This window comes from Tachysurus vachellii, chromosome 7 (assembly GCF_030014155.1).
Source record: "Tachysurus vachellii isolate PV-2020 chromosome 7, HZAU_Pvac_v1, whole genome shotgun sequence".
NCBI classification, from domain to species: domain Eukaryota; kingdom Metazoa; phylum Chordata; class Actinopteri; order Siluriformes; family Bagridae; genus Tachysurus; species Tachysurus vachellii.
The window spans coordinates 18,425,622-18,444,599 of NC_083466.1; the positions used below are offsets into that span (position 1 = coordinate 18,425,622).

An 18,978-nucleotide genomic window follows, 5' to 3' on the forward strand; every position below is an offset into this window, starting at 1 on the left:
ATCCTACTTTTAAAAAGGCTATATTGATCTACACTATGTGGCCAAACATATGTGGACACCTGAACATTAAACATTCTATTCTGAAGTCATGGCCATTAATATTGGGTTATTCCAACTTTGCTCCTAGGAAGCTTCACACTTTCTGGAATGGCTTTCCACTAGATTTCGGAGCAGATAAATGAAAGAAAATCGTTTCTCCAAAATCTCCTAAAGTGTTGAGGTCACAGCAACTTGAGTTCTTCCACTCCAACCAGGGCAAGGAACAATGTCATGCTAGTACAGATTTGGGCCTTTTAGTTCCACTGAAGACAAATCCTGATGCTACAGCATATGAAGACATTATTAACATTCTGTAATGATTCCAACTTTTTGGCAACAGTTTTAGGGAAGAACCACATAGATGTCAGGTGTACGCATTCATTTGGCCATGTATAGTATATACTTATAAGAAAAAACTAAATCCGGAAAACACACAAGCAGACACAGACACACACACACACACACACACACACACACACACAAACACAAATACACACATACACACACACGCCTTACCTGTTCAAGGAATCATGCCAGCTGGTGTTTGTAAGCTCAAAAATACCCTCACTGTCATAATACAGGTTCTGTAGACTCTTGTCAAACATGGCATCAATATTCTGCAGTTTCCTGGTGATTTCTGGTCCTTGATGTCCTGCAAAGCATGGCAATGGGAGTTGTACACCTTCAACACGACGAGCAAACTGCTGCTGACACTCACACACCTGAGAGAGAGAGAGAGAGAGAGAGAGAGAGAGAGAGAGAGAGAGAGAGAGGAAAGAAATTCAAAAATAAAATATCTTAAAGGTCAGAATAGGGTAAGGAAATAATAGGACTGGGAAAGGTAAAAAGTATGAGTGACTAAAATAATACCTAATATAGTAGTGCACAGTGAGATCTGATCATTAAAATGAGCATGCACATATTTTACAAGCCAGAACTGCTTTATTTCTCTTATAACACAGCAATTCCACAATTAAGTCATTAACAAATAACCATACAACAATTGTTAGTTAGTGCTGTGGAATGTCCATGATACAAATTAGTTTCAATTACCACTTATTTACAGCAGCTACAAACAGTAATTCCATTGCTAGCCTCTTTTTCTGCTCTTTATTTGTGTTAACCAGAAAGAATGCAGCTTGTCATCGTACAGTGAATACATCTTTATTTTTCTTTCATACGTAATCTGGAGTCATGTTTTTATTTGACATTAAGTTACAGTTGCAATTTGTGTTGGGGGAGATGGAGTGTGTGTGTGTGTTTGTGTATTGCAAGATGTAATTGGCAGGACATTTGTACACATAAGTCATCTGCCAGCTTAGACACATCAAACATTATCATGCTTCAACAAAAGAAGTTCAGCATCAAGGTGACTGGCAGGAGCTACAGTCAGACAGACAGCGTGAGAGCGTGTGAGAATGTAAACAAATGCACTGTAAGAGGAAAAAGGTTTTAGGACTAATGGAGTTTTATCTTTTCCTTCTCAAGTCATTTATTCATTCTCTTATCTAAAAGCCTTGAATTCTAAATGTGTGCAGTCGCTGCACAGCAAAAGGACAAGTGCAGCATAACTTACTAAATGTTCTTCTTTAGTGGCTTGCATTAGCTTTTTCTACCCTGAAATTCCTAGAGCCAAACCCACTTCCTTCCACAAAATTGCAGCTTAATATAAGGTGGGGTCTCCGTTGTTTGAGAAATGCTTCAGAAGACTGAGTTGGGACGACAAACAAAACAAAAATTAAAACAAACGTGTAGCCAATGAGCAGAAAGGGGCGTGTCTTGTCAATATGGGCTAATAAAACAAAGGGCATGGCGAATAAAACAAAGAAAGGCTTACGATAAGGCAAGAAGCAGGACCCGTGTAAATATAGGATCAGCTTTCCAGTGCTGGAGAGAACTGAAGGAGCGGGAAGTTGGCCACATATTCACAGATTGGAGTTTCCCGAGTCAATAACTCCTGAGCTAAACGCTGTTACTACACAAATAACACCTCTTTTCTATCGCTGTAATGTAGAGACGCAGCTACAACCGCGTTTTGCTAGTAACAGCGTTTAGCTCAGGAGTTATTGACTCAGGAAACTCCAATCTGTGAATATGCGGCCAACTTTACGTAAGATGCCGAGGCGCTTTTTTCCTTCTCGATAGGTGAGTAACGTTGGTTTTGCTTTGTTTCACAGAACTAATATATGCCGTCCTTTGCATGATTATGCTTGTGTGCCATTTTTGCTTGTTTGTTTATCTGCAATCATATTGTTCTTCCCTTCAGCTATGATAAAGACACATTTCTTTCCATTAGTTGCCTGGGTTACGTATGTATGTGTGGGCGGAGCTATCAATACAGGGGTGGGACCCATTTGGGTTAGGGGCGTGTTTGTTTTGGTGATTTCAAATGTCAACATTGGCTTTCAAATAACGGAGACCCCACCTTTAAATCTAATTATATTGATCGACATCTGTAATTCTTTGTTTATTGCATAGTAATACTTAAATACTACATATATGGGTATATTATGTACATTAAGCCTGCTATTTAAAGACCAGTGTTTAGTTTATATTTGATCCTGGACTATCTTGACCATTTAATTACCTCAAGTAGGTGCATACATCTCTGCACAAAGCCATCCAACAAAGAGAAGATTCTGCTCTGATTGAGCGCCCAGCCTTCTTGAGAATTCCTAATCCAGAGAAAGAAGAAGGGAACAAAAATGAGGAGGAGAAAGGGAGTTAATACATCATTCTCTGTGACATATGAGTAAGCACCAGTAGGGAAAAACGGGTCTATATTTGCCATGTCATCGCTCCTTACAAGCCAATGTTTCAACTGTATGTAGTAGAAAAACAAAACAACAGAAAACTGTCATCTATAACAGTGAAGGATAGGGTCAAAAATGATCTGTCATTGGCATAATTGCATCCGCCCAAGTTCTATATCAGCGGGGCTGCCGTTTCTCAGATTGCTTTTCACACTTCATTCTTTTCCTGATGGAAAGGTAATCCTCGGCACAGAGCACAGACAAACACGTTTAGCCAAGCTGTGCAGGGGGAGAAGAGAGAGGCAGGAAAAATGTGAGCAGCACTTTTAGCAGGGTTGTTTCACAAAGCAATAAGGAGAATTGTGGCGGTGGCACATGGGTGAGACGGACAGAATGTATTACCGAATTAAACACAAAAGAGACTGTCTTCCTCAAATGTTGCCAAAATTTATAATGGGAATAATAAAAAGATCATAGCCATAAAACAAATCTACACCTTACTTTGAAACTTACTTATAATCCCTAAAGCATAACAGCTTTAGATCCGCACTGCGAGAGGAAATCAAATTAGGATCAACCAAATCACAAAATAAAGTGGAAAGATCCTGCTTGAAATACTGTGCCAATGATAACACATCACAAAGAACTGATTAGAAATCCTTAAAGAGGTCAAATAAACTATCTGAGCAGATCTATATCTGTGTCACACAAAGCTGATTAACCCAGGTTAACCTCTAATGTCTAAAAATTGCAGTTTGTGCAGACACAAAATTGATCACTATCAGACTGTAGGGTATGATTTCTCCTTGACTATGATTTTCATTTTTATTATTATTTTTAAAAATATTTGTGAAATCTATTTAGAGAAAATGTCAATAATGTCACTGACAGTTACAACTGATCCAAAGAGGAGGATGTCATAAATATTATTATTATTATTATTATTATTATTATTATTATTATTATTATTATTATCGATGATTGGGGAACATTCCCAGCTTAGAAGTGCAAACCACAGACCTACATTTTTTTCATTAATGTTAAGAATGTGGATTGCATTTTAATATAATTTAAAATAAACTGGCGACATTATAAACAGTGAACTGAATTAAACTAAATTCATTTGAATCGGGCCTATAAAACTTAATTAAAATAGTACTGAACTGGAAGCAGACAAGGGATGACCAAGACTAAAGGAATGAGGAAAAGAAGGAAGTAATAAAGGATTAAAAATGTCTGACAAAGCATTAAGACAGAAAAAAAGAATTTGTGGGAGGCAAAGAGACAGAAAGGCGGACATGCCGTGTCTCCTGTTCATGTCTCTCTGGGGAAGCCAGGCCTCCAAATAGGGCAAGAGGTGAGCGGATTATGGGAAAAGTGAGAAAGGAGTAGTTATATTGAAGCAAACCCCCCCTAACTGTCCATTTCTCTTTCTAGCACTACAGTTCAAAGAAAGCTCTTTGAAGTTCAGACAGCTTTATTTCCACCCTGATAAGAAGCTGATGTTGCGATGCAATATTCATCGTTCCGAACAATGCATTTCCCAGCCATTTGCAGTTATACCTTTCATGTGCATGTGGCAATATACATATACTTTAGTTCTGAGGGAGCGATCCTGTTTATGCTTTAAGCTATCACTCTATTTTACTTTTAATGCCAAGCTGTCTTTTGGGAAATTGCAATATGCATTATTAAATGATGAAAATGTTCAGTTTTCTACTGATTCCAGAAAATGCTGGAATATGATTATAATGAACATATATTATTACCAGAGTATTGTAACAGTGTGTGGGCTAAAATTGAAAAAGAAAAAAAAAACAAAAAGAAAATGATCTTTGTTACAATATATATTCAAAGCAGAGTGCTAGTACATTTGCACCAGTAGAAAATCTTTCTAAACATTTATACATTGCAATTCCCAACATGCCTGCTGTGTATTTAACCCTTTTTTAATCTACATACTTAATGTCTGCTGTAAGCTTCAGTTAGCATCATAGCATTGCTATTACTCTCAGGGATAAATGTCTAATAAAAAATGTTTCAGGCACAAGGAAAAGTGTAAAGCATCCAAGCCGCAGGTTAATTAAGGCTCAATGAGTTGCTCACGATGCAGCACAACAGTGTAAGCCCAGTGGAAAAACAATGAGGGAGAGAAATATCCCTCAATTGGACAATGATGTTAATGTGAATTCCTAAGACAAGAAGGGCAGAAAGAATGATGTTGAGAAAAGCTAAAAGGGAGGTTAAAGTCCGACAGGGTGAGCGGTATTGAGGTGATAGCTGAGAACAAGAGGTGTTCAAATAAGTTATAATCCTCCAGTGATGAATATGCTGTCCAAACACACAGGAGGACACGCGGGTGAATGTTACGTCTCAGGAGTAACAGCGATTACAAGCCATAGACCATGTTTGTATTTATGCTATTCACCTCTCCCTCACTCCGGGGTCATGTCCCTTTGAACGAGTTACAGCACCACACAAGCTGTGATAAAGCATGATTACATTGACTCAGAGGTGCAAGGTTAGAGCCCACTTCCCTCACTGAACGGGGTACAGAAGGGCATTGAACATGGGCTACACTACAAACAATATATAGTTAGCAGAAACACAGATGCCACTTTTCCACCAAGGCAGTTTTAGTGCTGGTTCAGAGCCAGAGCCTAATTTAAAATCAGTTCTTTCTTTTTCGACAGCCAAAGCACCAGCTCTGAACCAGAAAAAATGGTTCTTAAGTAGCCACAAAACATTGCTGGTCTAGACTTAAGAACCGCCTGCGTCAGGGGCTGGGGGCAGGGCTACTGTGACCAACAAGACGAAAGAGAACGGCATCAGCACCATTTTTAAATCATTTTAAATCAGGATTCGCCGCGTTTGGATGCCAATGTAGGTTCGTAAAGCCATGAGCATTAACAGTAAAGCAACATCCGCCATTGTTGATGCTATGTTTGTGTTTGCTGCTGCTGCGCTAATGCTGCTGTATAACATTGTATACAGTGACGTAAGACTCGGCTCTGTGATGACCATGGAAAGGCAAACCGGTTCTTAGAAGGTTCACCAGTGGAACTAACTTTGAACCAGCACCAGCACTAGCTCTGAACAAGCACCTGGTTCTTTCTGGTGGAAAGGGGGCATGAGAAAACTGTTGGCTACTATGATTGACTCATAATAAACAGTTGGTTACAACTGATTATTATGAGGTCATTTGTTCTTAAGAAAAACCCCAAAGATTCAGCATCATTCTGTGATTAAAGCTGAGACAGAGCCAAAGGTTGAACGAGAGGGTTAAACTTCATTAAGCCATCCACTAAGCCCCACAGTGCTCTTTACTGGACCGCTTTTAGAAGCATTGTCTGGAAATTGATTCTACAATTAACTAAGCTGAGGAAAGCGGAAAGAGAAAATAGAAGAAAGAGAAAATAGAAGAGAGAGAGAGAGAGAGAGAGAGAGAGAGAGAGAGAGAGAGAGAGAGAGAGAGAGAGAGAGAGAGAGAGAGAGAGAGAGAGAGTCAAAAAGAAGAAACAGAGAGAAAAGAAATACCAGGAAGAGGAACAGAGAAAGTAAATGTGGTTGAAACAGAGAGCTCTGGGAGAGAGTAAACAGAGGGAAAGGATGGAAAGTAATGAGAGGGAAAAAACAAAGTGAGAGAAAGCTAGAATGATACAGAGGCCACCCAGAGGACAAAGCAAAGAGGACAGTCTGCAGCTGTCCTATAACACCACATTAATCAAGTGTCAGAAAGTCATGGTCGAGAATACAGAGTCAAGATCCCTGCACACATCTACACAAACAAACAGCCTGACACAGAAACACATCCCACATTGGCTGACCTTCTGTGGCTTGAATAAACCAAATAAACTGATCTCTGCTTAAGATAAGGCCCACAAACAGCCGGCAAAGGAAAGAAAGGGAAAAAAAACTATGTATGTAGAACCTTTTGATACAGGTCTATCCCTGCTGATCTTGCTAAGGCCCTGCTTTGATCAATATTTGGTGTTAATGTATTTTGCACCGAGCTCTACAGTGGGAATACACCACTTAACCGCTCAACACCTGCTATATTGCTTTGAGAAGTGAAAGCGGTAGCTGAGGTGTAGGACCTATTCAATTCTTTGTGCCTGCATCAGTAATAGCAAGCTGACGCTAACAGCGTGAGACATTAAATCATGTCCCACAGTACACATATTTTTCAGAGCTCGCAAACAAAACACAATACATACACAGTCTTGAAAAGCAGTCTTGGCCTTACCGCATCTGGTGCCCTAGGCAAGCTTCACTTAACCCCCCACACCCCGACCTTTATGCTTCCACCTTTGCACATGCTGCCAATACATTTTTTTGTGTGTACTCGCAAAAAGATTTCTTCAAAACCCGTATCCATCCATTGGATTGGGGTGTTGGCTGCATGTTGAGCTAGTTCAATATAAAACTGAAAGCTCGGTCCCCCATAGACGAAGACCAGATCTGTTGGAAACACCATGAACATTTTCTCTCTCTCTCTCTCTCTCTCTCTCTCTCTCTCTCTCTCACACACACACACACACCTCTCATACATGATGGCAAAAACAGCGGTTTATATCCACCACTCCACCCCATCCCTCTTAGAATACCTCATGACGCCTCATATAGTTATGAACTATACATATGCGTGTCCATATCTGTACATGTGACAGTCATTTTGTCATGTCTAACAATGAACTGAAAAAGTCTTTCTCCCATTCAATAATTCAACATTTTGCAGACTGAACTTCATCATTTATAAAGCTGTCACTTGTTTCTAGGCAGCTTATTTTCACAGGCAATACATTGCAAAGCAGAGACAATTTAACCTCTCTTTAGAGAGCTGGTTCATATGGAGTTCATATATAGAAAAAAATAAATACACCCATGATCTCAGCGTTACACAATAAATCTTGTGTCTATGGCAAACACAATTCACATATCTGTATATGAATATATTAAAGAATACAAATACAGTGGAAATGTTGTTATATGGTTCATCTTAAAACTGACAATATAGTATGGTTATACTTAGAAGTAGACAAAGCTCGTGAAGCTTCCTAAAAAGGACTGAAGAGAGAGACACCCCCCCTTCCCCAAACTGAACGGCAGCCCAGCCTCAGCCGTGACCTCACCAGGATATGGGCTGTAACTAAGTACTGGATGTAATTGGGTGGATGGGGTCGACTGCCCGTGTGTAGGATTGCAGCTATAGGCTTGGCAGAATGCTGCTGAAAAGGGCAGCAGGCACATGCTCCAATGCTGCAATGAGACCCTGCTATAATTAAACACCATGCAGGAGGCTGCCGGCTCACTAGACAACAGCCTCGCTCACATCAGCTTAGACTCATGACCAGCAAGCCTAGTGGAAAACAAGTGGCAGCTTGGTGAAGTGTTCGAGACTCAAACTCTCTGGGTGAGGCACAATGACAGACTAATATTCTAAAAGGTAATGCACGCATCACAGCATGATGGATGGAGGAGATATTAACTTTTGTCTAGAACTTATCCTGTATTCATTCATCATTCATTCATCTTCAGTGAGCGCTTCATCCTGGTCAGTGCCGCAGTGAATCTGGAAACCAAACACTGAAATATTGGGAGAGGTCAAAACAGATTCAAAACAGACTCTTGTCCATCACAGAACACTATTCCCACACTCAATCACACCAAGGGGAAATTAATTGTAGCCAATCCACCATCCTGCAGGTTTTGGAAAGTGGGAAGAAACCATAAAGCCTGGAGAAAACTCATGGTGAAAACATGGAGACAACAGAGGAGACTCCACACAGATAGTTAGCTGAGCTCTGTATTGAACATAGGACCCTGCTAATCCAATACACCACCATGCCACACTTTCCATTATATTTTCACAACCTCCAAACACATTTATTTAATTTAATTGTCAAAGATTTAGTACTTTTTAAAAATGATTTGCAGCTGATGACTCACTTAATGTAAGTCAGCAATGCACAGACTTCCTCAAATACATTTTAAACACATCCCTGGACAAGCCTGCACTGCAAACGCTTTCTGTTCCTGCTTGTTTCAGCAGCTTTTTTTTTAATCTTCACTCTTGCCTGAACAGTATTTCCAGTGGGCTTGACTGATGACTTTAAGATCATTACAATTTCTGACCTTGACAAACTTGATAGCTGTTTTTGGAAACAGGTATTTGTTTCAGTTCAAGGTAAGGGATCTTGATGCTGCGTCAGGGCTGACGCTATGGGAACGCTTCTTTGAGTATGTTGTGTCTGAAGATCTGTGTGCACACACGGCAATTTAATGGCTTGGGAAGAACAAGTGATGAAGTGATTACATGCCAGCTAGCCCATATAAAGGCATCTACGTCACATCATTCAAGCTTCGTTGTCTTCAGGAAGCAATCTGTGTATGTTTGTGTCGATTGTCTGTCCTATCTGTCTAGTGCAGGGAATATATATATATATCGCCTTGTCCCCTTGAAGATATTTGTACTGCGGCGGGTTGGTTCTCCCTGCACACCTTTATCAGGTTCTATAACTTGTACCCCACTCCAGGGTCCCAGGTCCTGCAGGGCTATAGATGTTCTGTTCCCAGCCAGCTTGTGTTCTCTCATGGCCTCTGGCACAGTCATCAACCAGTGCATGGCGGTGTGTGTACTGATGTTCCCATAGCGCCCTGACACAGCGTCAAGTTCCTTCGAAAGGGAACTACACCAGGTTACATGGCCACACCCCGGGCGTCCACTCGCGCTTCCTTCAAACAAATAGAAGCAGGAGTGATGTGACATAGATGCCCTTATATGGACTTGCTGGCACGTAATCAATGTCACATGTCCTTCTCAAGACATTAAATTGGCATGTGCACACACAGAGATTCAGACACAACTTCCTTATAGAAGCGCTCCCATAGTGTCAGCCCTAACGCAGCATCTCGTTCCCTTCTCAGGGAATCGGGTTACATATGTAACCTGGTATAGTTTCGAGGCATGGACTGTAATTGAACCTGGGCAGATTTATGGTGCTTTATGGTGCATTTCAAAAATGCTACTATAGTCACACTGTTAATAAAGACAGTTTACCAGCAGCTATACCCTTCAAATGCCATTCATTACATCATTTGTTTTTGCAAACTTTCATCATCAATAGTTCATTCTGTTTTGATCTAACTCATTTTTCTCAACAAATAAGACTGCACAAATATGTATTATATTTCTGGTTTTCATTATTCAGGCCTGTATTAGTTATAAACTCAGCTTATTGTTGTACTGTGTAATATTTTTCGTAGTCTCGTGATACATGTCAGCATTCATTTTAAATAGTGTGTTTAATTATTTTTTTTATTACTTATTAAAATCTGAAAGTCCTTTCATTTGTTCCAAGCATCTGACTGATTGATTCCAATCTTTTTCCTCATCATAGCCTGTTTTTTTTCTGGCACTGACACGTCTTTGGTCCTCATAATGAAAGACAACAGCAACAAATTCCAATACAAATGCCACATTTATCGGTTCTAGACTTTTGTTAGCCTCCTTGTGCATGAATGCGCACAACATGATGCAGTTACACACAGCTGGCCAAGAAACAACTGAACTGCCAACAATCCAAGTACAAAGCCAAAACAGCAAACATTTTGTCACTGTCCAATTATTTACGCACTGCTTCTAAATCTATCATGGCAGACCTCCAATGCAGCAATATTTCAACATGGTTGTTTATCTACATATTCTAGAAAAAAAATCAAGCTTGTAGCATGTTTAATCATCATAAGCTTTACAGGAAATCTTTGCCAAAATTCCTATTGTTGTACTTCCAGGATGAGTCAACAAACTCTGTATGAGAAGTTACGAAATTATTCCTGCAGAGTATTAACACAAAAAAAAAGAAAAAAATGTCAGGCTGAACCAAAGTGCAATAAAAAGTCTTCAAAACAAGCTCTACATGCTCCTCTTACAACTAAAAGCTCTTCCTGTGGTCAGTCACATTCACTTTGAAATAAATACATTGTCATTGTTCTGCTAAGTGGCATTTTCTTTAGCAAGAGGCTGTAATCACTGGCAGACCTTGACACTTTGATTTTGTTCCAAGGAGGTATCAGTTCTCTTTTCATAGACTGGGATGCTGTGCCAAGGACCTTAGAACAGTGAACAGGTTAAATGACTACAGCAGAACCAAAATGGAAGGGAAAGGAACGGATCTATAGCAGAGAGTAAGAGTTCAGCCTGCTTTAAATATGAGGTGGTTAAAAAGGAGACACAGAATACAAAGTACAGCTGAGTAGAATGGAGATGTGTGATGGGCTTTAATAAGGCACCAGAGGGAAATAAATGAATATATGGGAAATAGCCAGATAGTAGCAGTGTTAGTGATGTCAAGAACTGTATTAATATATACTCTAATAGCGCTCGAATAGAATATAATAGGACATAATATAGTAAGATAAGTACAAATAAAGCATGGCATCATATTAGAACAGAGGCCTGTGAAACATCAGGTTAACAAAAATAGACACAATATGCACCAAATAGCATGAAAATATGCAATACAAAACTTAATCTTCATTTGCCAGTGTCAAAACATAGCAGTTTTTGCTAATGGAATTTATGAAATACAGTGGCCTCTAGAATATTTGGCAGCGTTTGTACAATGAGCAAAAATATTTTAATAAAATAAACATTACACAAAATGGGTTTCATGCTGCAGTCCTGTAAAAGTTTAAGGAAGCCAAAGCAAACTAAAATTTTCCACAGGAAACGCTGATTTTCTTTGTACTTTGTATTTCTTGTGCGTATGTTAATCAGCACACTGCACATTCCCGACACAGCTCATTTGTATTTAGTGACGCCCACAAAACTCCATAAACGTCTAAGTGCATAGACAGCTGGAAGCAAGAAACAAACATATGATGGTAAAGGCTAAAAGGCAGAAGTGTAAATTATTTTGAATCACTTCTTTGCCAAAAAGCATTTAGTAAGATATCATTTTAATAATAATATTTTGAGTAGACCTTAGAGGTTAGCAGGTTTGCCTCACACATCAGGGTTCGGGGTAGGATTCCTTTCTCCACCCTGTGTGTGTTTGTGTGCATGTTCTCTACATGCTATAGAGGTTTTCTCCTGGTACTCCAGTGTCCTCCGCCAGTCCAAACACATGCATTGTGGCTGATTGGCAACTCTAAATTGTTTGTAGTGTGAGAATTGGCATGTGAGTGTGTGGGTGACTGTGCCCTGCACTGGGTTGGCACCCCATCCAGTGTGTCAAAATCTGAATTAATAGTCTTATTACATATTTATTTCAGCTTGTTTCTTGAAGAAAGCCTATAATTCTAGTGAGCACTGTAAATCTGATATAAGGAAGTAAATGGAATTGGAGTAGCTATACATTACATGTCATGAAGCTGAGAGGTATCTTCGTAGCGCTTCCGCCAGGACATACAGCAGTAAATACAGTCGTTGAGTGTCTCTTTGCTGGAAATCACATAGCCCTGAAAGATCCTTTTGAGCGAGATTTCTTTGCTGCACCACCGGATGATCTCATTATTCATCTACAACAAGAACAACAACAAAAACCACATAGTTGTAGAGATTAAATTTTGCACAACAGGAATACTATTACAATAGTGCACCTACAGATACGTGACTCTGACCAGTGGCTATGTGTCTTAGGGAGTATTGTGCTGGCATGGATTTTCTGCACTTTTTCTGCAAATTAATAGAAATTTATTCTCACTTATCATCAGGCAGTTTCCTCCTAATTAGACTAACCGCTTCCTGAATGACTCTGCTCCCATCCACAGGGCACAAGAATCACTGAATGGTTTGATGAGTATAAAAATAAAGGAAATTATACTATGGCCTTCACAGTCACCAGATCCCAACCTATTTGGACAGTTATGGGAGATTTTGTATCAATATGTTAGACACTGCTCTCCACCACCATAATCAGAACATAATCATTTCTGTGAAAATCTTTTGGAAGAAAGGTGTTCATCACTTCAGCACAGTTCCAGAGATGGTATACATATGCACACTGCTTTGGCCTGAGATGGCAGCGCTGACATAATTTGTCCAGGAGGAGTAAAGAATCTTTAAAAATAGACTGAAAAACCAAGAGGGAGTCTGGCTGGAACGCACAGATTGCAGACCTAATTTCTGGACTAAAGCCATTCTAATAGGGACAATTTCAGTTTATGTTTAAATGCTTATGTTTAAATAAAGTTCTAGTATTCATTTAAGCTCTGTCCCTTGGCTTCCTGCTCAGAAAAGCATGTCACAGCTGTTGCCACAGTATGCAGGCCATTTCTGCATCTACAGTAAGATCTTTGTCTTTAAAAGGATCTCACAGGCTTTACAACTGCCCCATATAGTATAGAGTTTTTTACTTTTTAGACACCGGGTTGGTCCAGATGTGCACAGGTACAATGTATGCCTCTGTTTTATAATATCTCTTTATGTTAAGGTGTAGATTATCTCAGAAGTACAGATGTTCGCTATGAATCAAATAGGCTTTCTGTTCATAAAAGCTTCAGGTCTCAACGTTTTTATGCCTGCTGAGTGTGTCCCTAGCATTCAAAGATGCTGAATTAAAAAAAAAAGAAAAGGAGAAAGAAATGGAAAGAGAGAATGAGAGGAAGCGTAGAAAGTGTAATTATTAAATATGATGAATAAAGTACAGGATGTGAAATGACAGATCCATTTTCATTTCTCTGATCAGTGGGTTAATCCAGACTGAGAAATCACCAAACGCTGCACTGAGATGCACAGAGACTGTGATTGTGTGTGTGTCATGCAGAAGAGAGAAAATGTTTTACAGCTTTTGAACCAAGAATGAAGATAATTAATTTGATATGTAATATTACTCTGAACTCTCATTTTATCAAATTGCTGAAATATCTATGGCATTAACCATCTTTGGAGTTAATAATCTTTTCTTCATCTTGCCCTTTGCAATACGCAAAAAGAAATGCTAAAAATGAAAACAGCATATGTTCCTTGAGTCTGGTCCCTAGAGCTTTCAAGTCTTTGACTAATCACAGGTTTTTCCAGAGTTTCTATAGATTGTCAGTTTTGGCACCGATGAGCAAGTCTTCACTTTCGCAACCTAAAGAAATATGTCAGAATTTTCTCTGTTAAAGGTCGAGAGGGCGAACTACGTATGATTTATTGGATGCTGGAAATAAAGAGAGAAGAGAAGGTGAGCATTTAAAAAAAAAACAGCAGATGGTCTTGAATATCTGGTAGGAGTCAAAAAAAAAAAGGAGCTTGTAAAGCCACAGATCTGAGGTAAGAAATAACAATGAGGATATTAGTCTATAAATACTATGGGAGAATATTACAAATGATTCCTAATAGCCATGTGTGTTTTTTAGTCCTGCCATTAAATGGGACAGCAAAACAGAGTCAAACATCCATATCAACTAGCAGTGACTGACTGGAAAATGATACTAATGTGACATTGACTACACCAGATCAATATTACCAGGAAATCTGTCATAGGCTTTGATTGGTCTTCTGTATCTTTTGGCTGATTCATAATCCTGGAGCAGGCACTCACTATAACTTAAATATAGCAGTAATACATTTTCACCATGTGTGGGACAAACATAATATGGAGTTCCTTGCTACTCAGCATCATCTGCCACATTCTGTATGAATATTCTGAGAGACACTTGCATGTAAGTTTCAACAATCAGAGACAACCAGTTAATGGGAAAGTGAGCAAATTAGGTACAGCAAAAAAATAAATGACACACAATTTACACACACAATTCACACACAATTTACACACACAATTCACACACAATTTACACACAATTTACACACATATTTCACACACACAATTCACACACACAATTCACACACATACAAGCACACACTCAGTGACTTTGATTATTATTGGAACGTGAATCATGGGTAATTTTCCATACACCTCTTACACCATGTACCTCTTCTGTCTCTCCTTCACCATAAAATTCAAGCACAAATAGCACACATTCATCTTTCTCTGTTGAGGTAAAAGACTTTTCTTAGATAACTTTTACTGGCTGCAAGGAGACATGCTCTGAACTGAGAAAAGGAACGGTTAAAACCTCACTGGACTGATGCAGCAATAACCAGGGCCGTTTCACTTCCATTAAACACACCACTGCTAACATGCAACTGGACACAGCCAATGAAAACAGTAAAACGCATTGTGGCATATATGGGCCAGCACGTTGACAGATATTACCCGTGTATGCTGATCTAACACCAGATTCACTGTTCTCATGCAATGATTAAGGGTGTCGCGTGTAGAGGTCTAGTCCAAAATCAACATATAAGGACAATTTACTTTAGTGGTGAACCAGGTAGGAAGATTCACGCCATTGAGCATCGATGGTGCCTTGAAGACTGTGTACTTTAAGTCCATTCATGCCACCGGGTAAAAAAAAAACAACTTGAGAAAGATTACACTATTATTCCAGACAATAACAATACGCAATCTCCATAGAGGGTATTTATATCAGTCACTGGCAGCATTCATTCTGCTTAACAGATATTCAATTTTCCAGCAAGAATACCTGGAAACAGAGGTGCAATAATACAAGACTGTTTCAAAAACATAATTGACATAGCGGTTTGGGAATAAATACTACACACCAATATTTTACTTCAGGGAACAAAACTACGTGGAATAATGTTAAAGTAGACTGAGTTAAGACTGATATCATTACAAATACAGGTTAGTTAAAGCTCAGTGATAAAAGCTGCTAACCATTTATCTGTTAGCAAATAAATTCACATAGGTTTAGAGACATGCCATGTACCACCTTCTTTCAAGAGAAAAGCCATCTTACTAACAACTAACCACCAAAACAGCCAAAATGGTGCTACAAAGAAACAACCTGGAAACCCCCCATCAAGCATGTAAGACTTTCTTGTTTATGTGCCACTACATCTTCAAAAAAATCTTGAATAACCTTTAAAGACAAGATGCTGTGCAGCTCACAATCATTTTTCTGTGGACTCAGTCTTGCTCTAAAAAAAAAAAACTGAGTGTTGTCACAGTTTGAATCCAGGCAGACTGACAAACCTGTGCACTGCACATGTGTACATGGTACATGAAGGTGTAGACTGGCCATGAGATCATTTACATTAAAACATCAAATGGTCTGAAGTAAAGCATCACAGACTGAGATTATGTGGGCTCCAAATGATCAAAAACAAAATGGTGATATGTCATGTTTGTCTGGCAAATGCATTTAAAAGAACCTGGAAGGATGTCCTGCAAAAACAGACGAATAAAACACTACAGCCGACTACACAACAATCCTACGACAAGATTTGCCAGTAGTTTGACATACTCAGTACATCTGCTCGAAATTGTATTAATCGGAAGAGAAGAACGTTGTATTTTTTTTCATATGGTGAAACTTTTAATCTTTAGTATGGTTAAAGGTGGATCTTTGAATGCTGCACAGTTTTACTGCCTGATTTACACAGGAAACAATTAGACTGAATGTTTTTGTGACAGACCAACCTGCCTTGATATATTATCAAATAAGGGAATGAAAAAGAGGAAAGAAATAAAAGGAGGAAAAAAGAGAGAAACGTGACAGCAAAGAGAGCGTGTGATCTCAGCGGCGGAAGGGTCAGAGTGTAATTATGAGAGGTTAAACGTTTTTCCCTTCACTCTTGAGGAAGTGCAGAAGGAAATGAAAAGCGAGCAAAGCTGTGAGCAAATGGTGTTGGGAAGCCTGTACCACACAAAAGCAGGGTGCTCACCCAATGATCTAAAGCACACGTGCTACATGAGCTATAGAGCCACAGCTGATGGCTTATCTATTGAGCAGAGGCCTGAAGCTCAGCAGGCTTTGAAGTGTTAAGAAGTGAGAAAAACCGACAGAGGAAGGAGGGGTGGATTTGGTAAAATGGAGGGCTGATGACTATGCAGGTCTGTGTGTTTTTAGGGAGATACTGCAGCTGAGCTGACAAGCTTAGATGTGGTAAAGGATCTAGTGATCATTTACTAAAGGGTAATTGGTCACTATCCTTGGCTCATTGTGATGTACCTAAGGTGCACCTGGAGTTTAACTGCAGGGAGACACCAGTGGCAATTTGTTGTACCTTAATTAAGAGAACAGTAATCCTCGCAGGGATGTTGTAGTGGGGAGAGTTCACCCAGATGAAGCGTATAAGGTTGAGAATATGGCCCATTTTGTGTGCTATCTGGCGAGGTTTGAGCTGGGAAAGTTCCTCACATGGCTCCCTCAGCAGGCAGAGGAAAGACAGGTTAGACTGGGCCTGTAGAAAGCCATTCTGTTAGGAAAAGACAAAATTTCAGTCGTCAATTTCAAACATCAACAGTAACTGGAGTCAATTCTGTTCTATTTAACAGCTTAACATGCCTTAATTTTATTTGATTCAATGTCATATTTGATTTAGTTCAGTTAACACTGTTCACTGTAACCAGCCTGACAACACCTTAATTCACTGCACTTAGTCCTTTTCCTTATTTTACTTCAACTACACCCAGTTCAATACTTAATTTAAATTGAGTGCTACAATTCACAGGAGTATTTTGGAAACCCTTAGCTTATCTACCGTCACAGAGCTCTGATCCAGCATACTGCTGACTCTCTCCCTACAGCCGTAACATTAAGAGCAGCAATTACATGGAATGCAAGGTCAATCAGCTTTGAATGTCTCATTATTTTAGTCTGACAATATTGATTTTTCTTGGCCTTTGGAGAGTTTATGAAATGCCTGCTCTTGCTAGAGCTCTGAGGCTCAATGCTGCATTAAGCTAGGGATTTAGCACCAGAAAAAACCTCATTCATTATTAAAGCAGGCAACAAAATAACTGCCTATAGGGATTTATATCAGCAGAATTACCAAAGTCATAATAATAGCTGAATGTGATATAGTCTCCTTTCCAAAGGATAATACAAAGTTACAGGATAGGCCTATAAATTTGTGTCATGCACAATGCATTTATAGCAGTTCACACGTGCACAAACACAAAAGAACTCAGTACCTCTATTTCTTTGGCTAGGTTGCAGAATGGCTCCAAATAAGAGGACATGGAGAGCTGCAGTATGGTTTGAATATGACAGACTCCTGGTTTCTGGAGCTGCTGGCTGATGCCAGATAGATCATCGCAGCGGTTCATCCAGAAAGTGATCTCATCCAGAAGACCAGAGCTGTCACCTGCATCGACTGCAACCTGTATGTTTAGCACCTCCGTTATCTGCCGTGTCCAGTGGATAATCACCACTGAAAAGCACAAACCATGAAGCAAAAAGGGTGTAATGAAAAACAATCTTGAGAAAGCTTATTCTTTTTACATGAGCTGTGCACTTTCTTTGCATGTCCGTTGTTTGGTCCTTACCCTCCAGCCTCTTCACCAACTCTTTGTTTTTGGCAGCCACCTCTGGGCTGTGCTGTAGGGCTTCCAGAGGAATATAAAGCACTGTTTTCCTCACAAGCCTAAACCTTGCATCTATGAAGAGAAGCAAATAAAAATAATTGAATCCTATGAATTAAAGCCATGACAGAAGATAAATGCATTTTATTTGAAAGTACAGGAATGCCTAAACCCCAAAAAAAGACTCAGATGAGCATCACAGCCCAGTAATTGATGAGTGGAAACGAGTTTATGGGCTCCAAGAGAGCACACACTGCTCTGAGCAATAAGACAGTACAATACAGCCCAATAATGCTGCACATTATTACATTACCATTCATATTACACCTCATCATTTACCACATTACTGAGCAAATCAATTTAATGTTACATAAGGTTTGCAAACAGGGGAACTGTAATGATATCAAGAAATAAGATGGAAAAGGTTATTTTTATTTGAGTGGCTTGCATATGTTGTCACATAAGGGCTTGTCATTCCTCACTTTACTGTTGCTATTTTCAAGACCATTCCATTCTTTCTCAGCGGTTCCTTTCTACCTCTTCACATTAGCAACTACATCACTGAAAGTATTGTACTCTAATAAAAAGATAGACTCCTTGGACTGTCCATTAGAGATTAATATAACAAAGGGTGAGGGTATGCCGTTCAGAAAAGTAGAACTGTTTTAGAAAGCTAGAACTATTAACCAGCCAAGGACCCATTGAGGAGCCCTTCATCTGAGAGTGAAATGACAGATAAGTGTAAAAAAAAATTAATAAGGGGTACGAATAAAAAAGGGGTATTAAGATCAATTAAGAAAAAG

General features: G+C 39.3%; 1 protein-coding gene across 1 annotated transcript in view; it reads right to left on the reverse strand.

Annotated features, from left to right (window-relative positions):
* dnah2 (dynein, axonemal, heavy chain 2) overlaps positions 1–18,978 on the reverse strand; it is a 119,874-nt gene that overhangs the window by 92,391 nt on the left and 8,505 nt on the right. Inside the window, exons 4-9 of the mRNA XM_060875481.1 lie at positions 18,140–18,250; positions 17,786–18,024; positions 16,876–17,067; positions 12,157–12,314; positions 2,627–2,714; positions 556–761 (exon numbers count right to left, since the gene is read on the reverse strand). Of these exons, the coding sequence (XP_060731464.1) occupies positions 556–761; positions 2,627–2,714; positions 12,157–12,314; positions 16,876–17,067; positions 17,786–18,024; positions 18,140–18,250 (994 nt within the window). The remainder of the gene's footprint in view (positions 1–555; positions 762–2,626; positions 2,715–12,156; positions 12,315–16,875; positions 17,068–17,785; positions 18,025–18,139; positions 18,251–18,978) is intronic.